Here is a 12,638-nt window from a genome sequence, read left to right on the forward strand (position 1 = left end):
TTTGCAGCGACCATAAAGAGTCATGTCATATTAAGTCCATTACGGTAATTCGTAACTTGCTGTGGCTAACGTAATTGTGCCTCAGCTAGATGTCGTGATACGCTCCAAAACCCAATCTGATCATGGATATCCAGCGAAATAACAGAAAGGAAAATAAAACATAACCAACCACCAAAAAGATAGAGGCTAATGCCTGGCCATCATGGAACTCCAGCAACCTCCTTCCGCTGAAATGGAATGCGTGTATATATTAGAAAGCTTAGTAATCATTTCACGATAGCCAACTCCGGCTCCTGCTTCTTCTCGGAAGGATGTTCTTCCAGCGGAACACCCACTTCTTGAGCGGTCTCATCCGAAAAGTTGAGGTCCGCTTCGACGTCGGTATGCTCCTTGATCTTCAAGAACACTACGGGCGACGCGATGACAAGACTGCCGGCGAGCAGGCCCCAGCAGGAGGCGAATTCCGTCATGTAAGGGGTTCCCACGGCATCCATACTGCAGCAAAGTATATTCATTAGCTTCTACGCCTAAATTCGTGAGCGAGGGGGCTTCTAGGACTCACCGCCACATGCCAGCTGCACCAGCAGACTGAATGCCTTTGTAGAAGCCGGCGAAGTTGGCCAACTTTCGAGCGTTGTTAGTCAGTGAACCCATGAACCTACACAACCCGTATCAGTCAGTAAAATGCATACAATAAGCGCAGCCGCCAAAGATAAGAGACAACAGCGGCACTAACCAATATGCACAGGTCTGGAAGGCAGCGTCATAGAAACCATAAAACATGTACAAGAACATGGGTCCAACATAGCCGCTGGTCGTCCAGTCGGTATCTGCCTCGACATCCTTCCGGGTGTATGTCTTCTGGAAGGCATAACCACCGCCCCAAACGCCCATTGTGAGGGCAAAAAGGAGTCCAAGACCAAGCTTGGCTCGGACTGGGCGGGTAAGGAACTTCAAGTCGAGGATCTGGCCGAATACAAATGCGCCAATCATTTGCATAAGCCAGTAGAGGAGATTGTTGAGGGCCCGCGTCCGGATGGTGAAAAAAGCACCATTGACACTGTTGAATTGATAGGCAGTAAACCAGTTGCTCCCCAAGAACATGGGAAAGAACAGGATGATGTAGTAGTCGGTCCGAATGGTGTCGTAGAGACCTTTCAATTCGGACTTCCACGTGGGGTTCTTCATCACAATGACATGCGAGCCATCCTTGCGCTTAACATACTTCGAGTCTAAGAGGGCCCAGGCAAGGACAAAGCCAAGCGCCATGAGCACCATGAAGGCGATGTAGGTGCCATCATTCACCTGACCAGCTTCAGAGTGCAGGTTTTGACCCAAAGGTACCTGTATACTAGGGTCAGAAAAGTACTACCATTTGGAGTAAACCACCAAAGGACTCACCAAGCTGCCAATCACACCACCCAGGTTGAAAATCACCCAGAAAATAGCAATGAATTTACCCTTCTCCTTTTCGTTCGGGTAACTCATCATGACCGCACCCTGCGCACACCACAGCAGACCACCACAGACACCTAGTAGCGCGCCCGCAAAGATCAGGAAGCCGGAGTTCTTGTTATGGTTGTACGACAGAAGGGAAGCCACATAGAGGAAGTAGCCAAAGCCACCAAGAGAGAGAGTCAGGCGGAGACCAATGCGGTTTGCGATGGACCCGGCGAAGAAACCAACTACTGCGAAAGTGCTGTACAGAGCGGTGTTGGAATCGCTGACATCGGTAGGGTCCACCTGACCACCTCCGCCCAAACCGCTGACTGCATTGAACATGCCCGGGCAGAGGAAACACACGAAGGAGACCAGCAGAAGCTGGGATTGTGGGGAGGCAAAGTACGGCAACGACCAGGGACCGATCTTGATTGGCTTGTACATCCAGGGTTTCCCAGTGAGCTGGGTTTCCTGACCGGCCTCTGGATCTGAAGTGACCGCGGGGACTTCCTTCTCATGATGGAGGTCTTCCTGTCCCGTTGTAGTGGAAGCCATTGTCGTTGATGGACAGCTTCAATGCTGTATGGAGATGCCCCAAGACCAATGGCAGATGGGGTGAATTGATTTGCGGCTTTTCGGCAGGTCAGCAGGCGTACTCAAAATGCGCAGGTATGTGCATATGTAGACGGGATCAATGGCATGTATGTGCAGGTATAGACAGTGACAGTGTAGAAAGGTGCGTACAGGGAAACAGACGGGACGAATGGTGGCTGAGGGAAAGATGGAAGAGACACCTAATAACGCAAACAAGAAAAAAAGGGGGGGGAAGAGGAAGAGAAGTAGAAGAAATATAAGTAGATACAATGGAGGAAAGCAAATGGGATGAAGGGTATCACTGTGAGAAGAAAGGACGGAACTACCCCGGGGGAAATGAGAAGGATGATGGAGGAGCCAGCGATCCAAAATATGTTGAAATCTGGTAGCACGCACTGGGGCGGACCCAGAGAACTAAATTTAAAAGGGTTGGTTGGACTTATGGCAGTGAAGGAGGAAGAAAAAAAGAAAAAGGCAGGATCAGGCAAGGATGTCTTAGATGATCCGGGGTAAGAATGAAGGGGTGGGCACAGAACCCAGTAAAGGGAAAACAGTGACTGGTCACGGGCGCAGGCAGAAAAAAAAAAAGCGTGAAACCCTTGGCCCAAGCTGCAGCTGTGGTAATGGTAAATTGGGTGGAAAGAAAAATTAAGGTCGATGGGGGCTCTGGCTTATTTTTATCTCCGGGGGCTCGGATCTGAATCGTAACATCCAGCTGATGGGGAATCTCACCAGTCTAAGCCACGAGGAGAGTGCGCCGATGGTGAGGGATCAACTTGGGCAAGGATACCACGGTGGGAATAGGGAGGATGAGACAACGGTGATAACAGCCATCATCGGGGAGGAGGAAGACACACGACACCCAAGAGATAGGCAGAAATAAGGGTGTTAGGTAGCTCCACGATACGAAGAACATCCAGATAGACAAGCAGGCGATTCAACGCCAGTGTTGCAACGCACAAAACCCAATAGAGAATGGGAAAAGTCAATGGGATGACAAGACAAGAAAAGCCGTCGTACCTTATCTCTGGGTCCTCGAGCCGGTGGGCACAGAAGACGCACTAGAAGAACTAGCTTACTCGTTTAGTGAGTGACGGCGTGGTCAGACGGCGAGATAGTCAAGCACCACAACGAATCATCGGTCTCCGACTGACTCTAGCGGGAACCCGATCAGTCGCAGGATGGAGAAAAAGAACAATCGACACGATCCACTCGACCCCAAGCGACCCAAAAGTCAAACCGAGATAGAAAACTAAGGGGGGAAAAGATGAGTAAGAGAAATAGAAAATGCGGAGATGCAACTCAAAAAATTAAGGGCGGAGGTAACAGAAAGATATTGACCCAATCAATGGCCAAGGGAATAACAATGAAAAGAGACACTGGATGTTTTGAATGTCAAGTAGTAGCCGATCGAAGATCCGACAAGGAAATTAATCAGACTAGCAATGCACCTCCGATGCAAGTTTGCCAAATGACAACCACGAGGGCAATGGTCGAGACCCCAAGACCAGTCGCGTGTTATCACGGGAGGGGAGGCTTATCTCCAGGGGTTGGGGTTGGAGATATAGTAGTAGTAGTAGTAGTAGTAGTAGTAGTAGTATAGTAAGATGTGAATGGAGCAAAGCAATCGCAGTGATAGCACAGAACAAGCTAGGGAGAAGAGAAACTGTTGTGCAGGGGAAAAAAAAAAGAAAGAAAGAAGAATTGAAAGGACGGACGGACCTTTCTCACTGATAATCCATCGACTGGATGTCAGTTGGATAGGATCGATAATCCGGTTTAACTCATCCGTCATCGGATCCATAGTTAATAGGGTTGGTGGTGAAAAACGAAAGAGAGATACGGAGAGCGCGCGGGCAAGGCCGATGGAGCAGACGAGTTGCTGCAACCAAACAAACCCAGAGTCAGCGGAGTCAGCCTCAAGGTGGTTAATCTGGCCATGGAGCCATCCTGATTCACCCGGGCGGAGCTGCAAAGGCAACGGTGACATCGCTCCTTCGAAGCTTAGCCGAATGCGGGGAGACGATTCGGCTCATTTGCTGGTACGGTCGTCGTGAGGTAGCATCCAAGAACCCAAATCCCTCCTCTTTTTGACCCTCTTTTTTCTCTCCCGCTCCGCTAAACCTGCGCTGGTGGCTTTCGCTACCGATGAGGGTTTTCTTGGGTCTTCCCCGCCCAGTGGAGTCGGACCGGACCCAGTAACCGAACCCAGTGACCCATTGGATAAGAAGAAGCACAGTGAAAAGAAGGAGGAAGGAAAAAAAAACAAATCAACCACAAGGAGCGGGATGTGAAATGGGTAATAATGAAAGTATACCCAGGGAGATAGACAAGAAAGAGAGAGGTGGAAGTGAAAGAATTCTAGGGAATGGGGAGAGAGAGAGAGAGAGAGTAAATAGGAGTGTTTACTAGAAGAAAGAGAAGCTTGAAAGGTCCGAGAATGGAAATGGAATTGGGAAGGAATGAATGAATGCATGCAGACAAACAGCAACACTTTTCCTTCCTGTTTGGGGTCTGCTATTCAAAGTGTCCGAAAAAAGCAAGTACCCTGAGTCACGTGGATATGTATCAATTCAGACGTTGTTTAGTATCTCTGCCGTATTGCCGTATTGTTTGTACGGTTTGTATGGTTTCACTATCCACTCTGTAAGATACGGGGGGTTGTTCGTGTCGGTATTGATTATGACGAGACAGACGAGATAGGGAGCTCAATACTATGCAACATGACCTCACCACATACATACTCCAGTAATTTTGCCTATCAAATTGTGTAGTTTCTCCAAATCAATTCGCTTCGTTTGGACTGCCTCCTCGTCTAGATAGACTAGTTCATCAAGTCTATAGTCACTTGCTCCATCGGCTATCTCCCTTAAAGAGCCAATCCGGAGTAACTCCTTACTGCCAACCATGGACGGAACCCGGGGAAAAATGTCACCTCGTCGTCCCCTCTGATCCATATTCATCTCTCTCTCTCTCTACACATCGACGTCACATTCCGGCCCCATCACGCTCCCCAAACCATGGGAATGGCAACGTCAATTACCCCAAGCCGTTTTTCCCGAGGCCAACCGCACAATCATCATGGCGATCGAGCTTGTTGTCCACGTTGCCTGCCCCTGCCTTTGCCCCATCCAAGTTCCTGGTTCAATGTCACCATGTACTCTGTAGTATTCCCTCCACGTCTTCTCATTCATTCATAATGTCCTACCAATTTCCCTCCTACCCCGCAACAATTTCCTCTTCCTCTCGTCCCGTCTCATCCCCTATCTCCTCTTAGTAGTTCGGACAGCCCATCCCTCCGTCCCATCCGTCAGTCTATTCTCCCCTCCCCCTCACATTATCGACTGACTCCCCCCAAGTCTGGTTGTGAGCGCGGCGCGGCTCGAAGTATACCCAACATGCCTGGCAAAACATCCACCTCCCTTCCCCGCATCACCAAATTCACCAACTGCCGTATCGTCAAGGGACTTGATCTCGTCGAGCAAGACGTATGGATTGATTCAATCTCTGGGAAGATTCTCAAGGATCAGGAAGCCTTCTATGGATTACATCTCTCCCCCGATAAGGTCATCGACCTAGGCGGCCGCATCTTGGCTCCCGGCCTTATCGATGTACAGTTGAATGGTGCTCAGGGCTTCGACTTCTCCGTTCCCCAGGCCTCCAAAGAACTATACGATGAAGGTCTGCGGGCCGTTAACAAAGGTCTTGCCAGGACGGGAGTGACTTCATATCTCCCGACGGTAGTCAGTTCTACTCCCGAAGTCTACTGGCAGGTATGTCTCAATTACCCCCACACCTCCGGAATACCAGTAAACCGTAAATAAGCGGCAAAAGAGGCTCATTCTTGAACACAGGTACTTCCATCGCTAGGGGCATCTGGAGAGAGCCATCGCGCCGAAGATGGCGCGGAGTCGCTAGGCGCTCATGTCGAAGGTCCATTCATCAGCCCTGGTCGTAATGGCGTGCATAAGACAGAAGTTCTTCGTGCAGCAACATGCTTCGAGGATGTCATCGCTTGCTATGGCAAAGACAACCTCACCGGCCCATTTAAATCAGTGCGCATGATCACAGCGGCTCCTGAGGTTGGAGACATGCTGCCGAACATTCCCTCCCTCACAGCAGAGGACATCATCTACTCCATTGGCCACTCGGACGCAACGTACGAGCAAGCCCTCACCGCCACCCAGCAAGGCGCCACCATGATCACGCATCTTTTCAACGCAATGCGGCCCTTTTATCACCGGAACCCCGGTATCTTCGGCCTCCTAGGGCAGAATGAATGCCCGCGACCATTCTACGGCGTCATCACCGACGGCATTCACCTGCATCCCACCTCAATTCGCATTGCCTACAACGCCCACCCCGAAGGCCTCATCCTCGTCACTGACGCCATGAAGCTATGCGGTCTCCCCGACGGTATCTACGACTGGACCAATGGCGAGCGCATCATCAAGAACGGCGCCCGGCTGACCCTCGAAGGCTCGGACAAAATCGCCGGCAGCTCAGCCACCCTCATTGAGTGCGTCAACAATTTCCGTCGCTGGTCAGGCGCCTCCACGGCCGAGGCGCTCAACGCGGCTTCCGCCACCCCCGCACGCCTTCTGGGTTTACAGGGCGTCAAGGGGTCCCTGGAGAGTGGCGCGGATGCGGACTTGCTTGTGCTGGATGATGAGGAGGACCCCTTCTCGGGCCCCACCTTGACTGTGAGACAAGTCTGGAAGCGCGGAGTCAAGATCTATGATACCGGCAAATAAGATGCAGTGCCTTTTGACTTGCGCACATGCTGTCTGAACGAGTTATGCGCTGCAGAAATCGTTTGGTTATTACTCATTCATGCGTTACGCTCGAATTTTGATCTCTCTAGCAGGCTTGGGAGTTTTGGTTTGGATTATGCTGCTCGTTCCTTCTTGGCTCGCGTCGGTTTAGAGACTTGCATGGAGTGGGCTCTCGTGGGCTCTGTTCATTACCTTTCTTTTTGTACTTGGGTCATTTCAACAACCGGGATAAAGTAGACCTCCCACATGGATAGTAAATAGAATGTCAATGATAGATACAGGCCACTTCGGTTCATTTATGAGGATCTATTTTGTTTCTACATTGGTGTACTAGGCATATTTGAAATAAACTCTATTTCTATTCATTTCGATATGTCTGGTGCTTCCTGCGCAACATGCCAGCGCTATATAATACAAGCAGATCGTGACTTGGGACGAATGACAACCCAGATCACACTGTACATAGGATAATGGTACTGCAACAGCAACCGAAACATCCAAAAAGACAAGCCAGGATTTCAAACAAAGGACAGATAACTGTATATCCATGAACCTTCCCCTGATCTGGCGATTCTTCTTCGCTTTAAAATCATCAATCATAAATCATGTAAGGCAAGCCGACTCCATCGCATATGCATGCATCTGTCGATCGAAGCTAACGCCCTCACTTGGAGACTACACATGCAAAGAAAAAATCTCAATCGCTTGGGTCATGCATGCGCCGTTCCATAATCAACTCTTTGCACTTTATTTTTATTTTCCTTTTGATTTTGTGGTTTGTGTGAAATGGCCACGCGCTTACAGACGAGGCTGCTCACGCTTCCATCCAGCCTCTTCGGCGATGAGCTCCGCAGCACGCTCACCAATGGCCAACACAGTCAACATGGGGTTGATAGTGGGCATCTCAGGGAAGACACCAGCATCGGCGATACGAACGTTCTTCAGGCCACGGACCTTCAGCTTGGGGTCGACGACGGCCATGGGGTCGCGAGTCAAGTTACCCATCTTGGTAGTACCAGCGGGGTGGTAGACGGTGTGGGCAACACGACGACCATACTCGGAGAGCTCCTCGTCGGTCTGCACGTTGGGGCCGGGGGCAACCTCACGCTTGATCCAATCCTTGAAGGGCGACTGTTTGGCAACCTCACGAGCCGCCTTGAGACCAGCCACGATGGTAGCGGCATCATAGCCCTCGGGGTCAGTGAAGTAACGGAAGTCCAGGGCCGGCTTGACGCTGGGGTCGGCCGAGGTCAGGTAGATACGACCGCGGGAGCGAGGACGAGGGATGTTGGGGGTCATGCAGAAGGCATCGACCGGAGTGTCGTAACCCAGACGCTCGGTGTTCAAGCAGAAGGGGATCTGGTAGCAGTGCATCATGATGTCGGCAGCACGGCCGTCGAAGCCATTGGCGTTGGGAAGCTCACGACGCAGGAAGATACCAGCGTCAGAATCCATGGTGGTCTGGTTGGGGGGAACGGGGCGGTTGAGCTCCCAGATGATGATACTCTCGGGGTGGTCGAGGAGGTTCTCACCCACACCGGGGATATCCTTCACGACGGGGATTCCCAGGCCAGACAGCTGCTCGCGAGGTCCCAGGCCAGACAGCATCATCAGGCGGGGGGTGTCAACGGCACCAGCGCACAGGATGGTCTCCTTCTTGGCGCGCAGGGTGTGCTTGGCGCCCGACTGCAGGGTCACATCAACACCGGTCACAGAGTCACCGTCAACATTGACGCGGGAAACCCAGGCATTGGTGAGGATAGTCAGGTTAGGACGCTTCTCCTCGCCACGAAGGATGGGGTGGATATAAGCGACACTGGCGCTGCTGCGACGACCGTCATCGGGGTTGTAAGAGACGGAGAAGAAACCGACACCCTCGGTCAGTTCACCCTTGGAGCGAATCTCCTTGTTGAAGTCTTCGATAACGGGGATGTTCATGGCGGATGAGCAAGCCTGAACCCAGTCCTTGCACAGCTGGTTGCGGTGACGGTTGTGGACGGGCTGAACGGTGTTGCGCAGGTTGTCCAGAACGCGAGTGAAGGTCTCGAAAGACCAGCCAGTGCAGCCGGCCTGCTCCCATCTCTTGCAGTCGTATTCGAAGGGACGGAAAGAGATCAGGGTGTTGTGGCTAGAGCAACCACCCAGAACCTTCGCGCGGGAGTGACGGATGTGGCTGTTACCTGTAGAGTAGAATAGGGCATGAGAAGGATGATCTGCGATTGATGGTTGTTCGGATGCAAGGAGAGGGGTTTCACAACATACCCATGGGCTGTTCAACGGTTGGGTAGTCGTAGTCCAACTCGCCGCCAAGCAGGTTGAGCCATTCCTTCAGCTTGAGCACGCGATCATCCATGAAGTCGCTGGGGCCACCCTCGATGATGAGGATGCGCTTGTTGGGCAGGTATTCAGCCAGACGACTGGCGATGACACAGCCAGCTGTGCCACCTCCGACGATGACATAGTCGTAGCTGTTGACATCGCTAGCGGGGAATTCGTTTGTGGTGGCCATTTTGAAAGATGAAGATAAGGGGATGTAAATGACTTTTATGCAGGGGAGGATCAGAAAAAGAGAGGAGATTACGGGAGAAGAGGGGAAGAAGGATAAGAGATAGGGATGAGGAGAAGAAGAGGGACGCGCGATGGAGAGAGGAAAAAGAAGTAGAGAAAAGAGGGAAAGAGAAGTTGGGAAAGATGAAATTGGAGATTTTAAATTTTGCAGGACAAGCAAGAGATGCGGTGGTTTCTGAGGCTGAACCGTCAGGCCATCCAATCCATCCATTCATCCATTCACTTCCCTATCTTTCTGGATTCCTTATGCTGCTTGGCCTCGTCTTGTTCCTTTCTCACTCGTTTTTCTCACCATTCTTTCCCTTTTCTGCCGGGTGGGTCTTCTTCTAAACCCATTCCGGAGAGAAACAGGACCCACACTTTTTACTCCACCGCATCTTTTTCTCAATCAATCTTGACTTCTGAGTGGTGGACCAGAGATTTAATGGGTCTATTTAGTCAAAGCCAAGACTCACGGCAAAGGCGGAACAAAGTTCTTAATCAAAAGTTTTTATCTTTGGTCCGTTTCGGGATGCGTAAGCGCTTTGGCATGCCAAAACTGTTACGTGATCTACTAATCCCCCGGATTGTTACTCAATCTTCCCCAAGATTTAGCCAGGTGTTCATCAGATGACCCGGTCTCGTACTACGTCTTAGTATCGAGTAGTATACATCTGGGTATGGGGGAATAAGAGGTTGGACTGCAGAATCAGCGGAACAGCGAGTCGCCACGGTGAAGTTCCGAAGTCTGCCCGTCGTGGATGGTAACCGGGCGGGCACTCCACACGAGATCCAAACACTAGGACACGCCACGATCCCGCCTACTAGTTGGGCGCTAACCAACGGTTATTTCCATCGGAGATGCAGGGCCGAAGCGAATCCCGGGATCGAATTGCCTGCTTTGGTGCAAAAGTTGGAACAAGTTGAGTGGAGGAAAGAAGCGATAGGGAGAGAGGGAGAGGCCTGTATGCAGATACCGCATTGAGCCATAGCTTACTGAGTACTCAACTTATATCACCTGCCAGTAAGTATCTAATAGATCTCCTACCTGGATTTTCATACAACAGAAACCCATCCCGGCGACCTACTGTGGAAGAGGTCCTCTTATCAATCCAAGAGATTCGCCAGACTTCTGTAGTTTAGACAAAGTAGTAAGTATTTATCTCCCCAAATCTACCAAGTAAAATCAAGAAGATAAAGCCGAGGTGGGAAAATAATGATAAATAAAAGTAAAAAGGAAAAAGAAAAGAAAAAGGATCGCCGCCTGCCGGTTTACATCATCGGACATTCCAGCAAATCATAGGGTTGGCGGTGTAGCCATGAAGTACTGTTTTCGGCTTAGGCGCTTCGCCGAGGTACCTGATCTGTACATTAATGCTTCTCTTACTTTCTAATACTTTTTGAAAACATCTCTTTTTTTTCCCCTCCCCTCACTTTTATCATATCTATCTCTATCCCCTCTGAACCTTTTTGACTCCCCGTTCTTTTCCACTCAGCGGTTCTACAGTCCACTTCATCGAATCTCTTTTCTCCTCTCTTCTCTATCATCTCTCGCACACCCTTCCAACCATGTCCCTCCCGTTCCCTACGCGCCAACTCTACTATGATGGCAAGGTCCAGCCCGCCACTTCCGGCAAGACTTTCCAAACCATCAACCCTTCCAACGCTACCCCACTGGCCGACATTCAAGTCGCCGCTCACGCCGATGTAGACTCGGCCATTGCCGCTGCCGACCGGGCATTCCCTTCCTGGTCTCAAACTCCTGCTATCGCTCGTGCCCGCATTCTCCAGAAAGCCGCTGCCCTTTTGCGTGAGCGCAATGATGAAATTGCTCGTGTTGAAACTCTCGATTCCGGAAAGGCTTACACGGAGACGAGCACCGTGGATGTGGTCACTGGTGCCGATGTCCTGGAGTACTATGCGAACTTGGTTGGTGGCGGTGGTCTGAATGGCGAGACCACCCAGTTAAGGGAAGATGCTTGGGTATACACAAAGAAGGCCCCGTTGGGTGTCTGCGCGGGTATCGGCGCATGGAATTACCCTATCCAAATGTAAGAACAACTTTCTTTCCTTCTGAATCTTGATAGGTTTCTCTCCCAATCAGGTTTTCGAGTGTTCAACGAGATTCTGACAAACCAAATACAGTGCGCTGTGGAAATCTGCTCCCTGCTTGGCTGCGGGAAACACCATGGTCTACAAGCCGAGTGAATTCACCCCGCTCCACGCTCAGACGTTGGCCCAGATCTACACGGAAGCTGGTCTTCCCGCAGGTGTTTTCAACGTTGTGTATGGTGCAGGCGACGTGGGCGCCTACCTGACTGCTCACCCCACGATTGCCAAGGTTTCTTTCACAGGCCAGGTGTCCACCGGAATGAAGGTCGCTGGTTCGGCTGCCGGCAACATGAAATACGTGACCATGGAGCTTGGAGGCAAGAGCCCCCTCATTGTTCTTCCTGACGCCGAATTGGATAATGCCGTGGATGGTGCGATGATGGCCAACTTTTATAGCACTGGCCAGGTCTGTACCAACGGCACTCGCGTTTTTGTTCCCTCGAGCATGAAGGCTGCTTTCGAAAAGCGCCTCCTGGAGAAGATGCAGTACATCCGCCCCGGACCTCTTTTTGATGAGGCCACCAACATGGGGCCCCTGAGCTCAGGCGTCCACATGGAGAAGGTGGCCTCCTACATCCGTCACGGAATCGAGACGGACAAGGCCACCCTTCTGTATGGTGGGTTGGGCAAGCCGCAAGTCCCCAAGGACTTGGAGAGCGGATACTGGGTCCGACCCACTGTCTTTACTGACTGCACGGATGACATGCGCATCGTCAAGGAGGAGATTTTTGGTCCTGTCATGTCTATTCTCTCCTACGAGACTGTCGAGGAGGCGGTGAAGCGGGCAAACACCACCGAGCTGGGCCTGGCTGCGGGTGTCTTCACCAAGGACCTTAACCTGGCCCACCGTGTCATCGATCAACTGCAGGCTGGTATCACCTGGATCAACAGCTGGGGCGAGAGTCCGGCCGAGATGGCTGTCGGAGGCTGGAAGAACAGCGGTGTGGGTGTTGAAAACGGTCGTCGCGGCATTGAGGCTTGGGTGAGGAACAAGAGCACCCTGGTGGACATGAACGGCTCCGTCGCCACCGTCTTTGCTAAACTGTAAATGAAGTATGTTTAATGACCCGTCTATATATATATGTCTGGATGTCTATAGGAAAAGATGAATAAGAAGTACATATATCTATCGAACAGAGCTGGTAATGTTACTATGCGAATAGTCAGTGT

At 51.2% G+C, this 12,638-nt stretch overlaps 6 protein-coding genes across 6 annotated transcripts; 4 read left to right on the forward strand and 2 right to left on the reverse strand.

The window, feature by feature from the left end:
• On the reverse strand, window positions 1-2,158 carry BO79DRAFT_80751 (unc-93 family MFS transporter). Its single transcript, XM_025689779.1, has 4 exons — window positions 1,402-2,158; window positions 737-1,344; window positions 563-658; window positions 1-495 (listed from the first exon to the last, which is right to left on the reverse strand). The coding sequence occupies exons 1-4, from the start codon at window positions 1,993-1,995 to the stop codon at window positions 267-269; spliced, it is 1,527 nt and encodes a 508-aa protein (XP_025542169.1). The 5' UTR covers window positions 1,996-2,158; the 3' UTR covers window positions 1-266.
• Window positions 2,159-2,669: 511 nt separating this feature from the next.
• BO79DRAFT_236436 (uncharacterized protein) lies at window positions 2,670-4,737 on the forward strand (the record flags this gene model as incomplete). The annotated part of the gene is made up of 10 exons (XM_025684579.1): window positions 2,670-2,797; window positions 2,927-3,018; window positions 3,215-3,267; window positions 3,319-3,356; window positions 3,461-3,601; window positions 3,746-3,785; window positions 4,012-4,076; window positions 4,188-4,272; window positions 4,523-4,632; window positions 4,729-4,737. Exons 1-10 carry the CDS (start codon window positions 2,753-2,755, stop codon window positions 4,735-4,737), a joined length of 678 nt encoding a protein of 225 aa, XP_025542170.1. The 5' UTR covers window positions 2,670-2,752.
• A 656-nt stretch (window positions 4,738-5,393) lies between these two features.
• On the forward strand, window positions 5,394-7,093 carry BO79DRAFT_208145 (N-acetylglucosamine-6-phosphate deacetylase). The gene is made up of 2 exons (XM_025682323.1): window positions 5,394-5,807; window positions 5,889-7,093. Exons 1-2 carry the CDS (start codon window positions 5,433-5,435, stop codon window positions 6,786-6,788), a joined length of 1,275 nt encoding a protein of 424 aa, XP_025542171.1. The 5' UTR covers window positions 5,394-5,432; the 3' UTR covers window positions 6,789-7,093.
• Window positions 7,094-7,167: 74 nt separating this feature from the next.
• BO79DRAFT_191414 (GMC family oxidoreductase) lies at window positions 7,168-9,491 on the reverse strand. The gene is made up of 2 exons (XM_025680823.1): window positions 9,072-9,491; window positions 7,168-8,989 (listed from the first exon to the last, which is right to left on the reverse strand). The coding sequence occupies exons 1-2, from the start codon at window positions 9,316-9,318 to the stop codon at window positions 7,608-7,610; spliced, it is 1,629 nt and encodes a 542-aa protein (XP_025542172.1). The 5' UTR covers window positions 9,319-9,491; the 3' UTR covers window positions 7,168-7,607.
• Window positions 9,492-9,623: 132 nt separating this feature from the next.
• On the forward strand, window positions 9,624-10,583 carry BO79DRAFT_226462 (uncharacterized protein; the record flags this gene model as incomplete). Its single annotated transcript, XM_025683796.1, has 4 exons — window positions 9,624-9,691; window positions 9,816-9,975; window positions 10,078-10,283; window positions 10,538-10,583. The coding sequence occupies 4 exons, from the start codon at window positions 9,624-9,626 to the stop codon at window positions 10,581-10,583; spliced, it is 480 nt and encodes a 159-aa protein (XP_025542173.1).
• Window positions 10,584-10,789: 206 nt separating this feature from the next.
• On the forward strand, window positions 10,790-12,556 carry BO79DRAFT_286211 (betaine-aldehyde dehydrogenase). The gene is made up of 2 exons (XM_025688439.1): window positions 10,790-11,407; window positions 11,502-12,556. Exons 1-2 carry the CDS (start codon window positions 10,926-10,928, stop codon window positions 12,514-12,516), a joined length of 1,497 nt encoding a protein of 498 aa, XP_025542174.1. The 5' UTR covers window positions 10,790-10,925; the 3' UTR covers window positions 12,517-12,556.
• Window positions 12,557-12,638: the final 82 nt, after the last annotated feature.

This window comes from Aspergillus costaricaensis (genome assembly GCF_003184835.1).
Source record: "Aspergillus costaricaensis CBS 115574 unplaced genomic scaffold BO79scaffold_8, whole genome shotgun sequence".
NCBI lineage: Eukaryota > Fungi > Ascomycota > Eurotiomycetes > Eurotiales > Aspergillaceae > Aspergillus > Aspergillus costaricensis.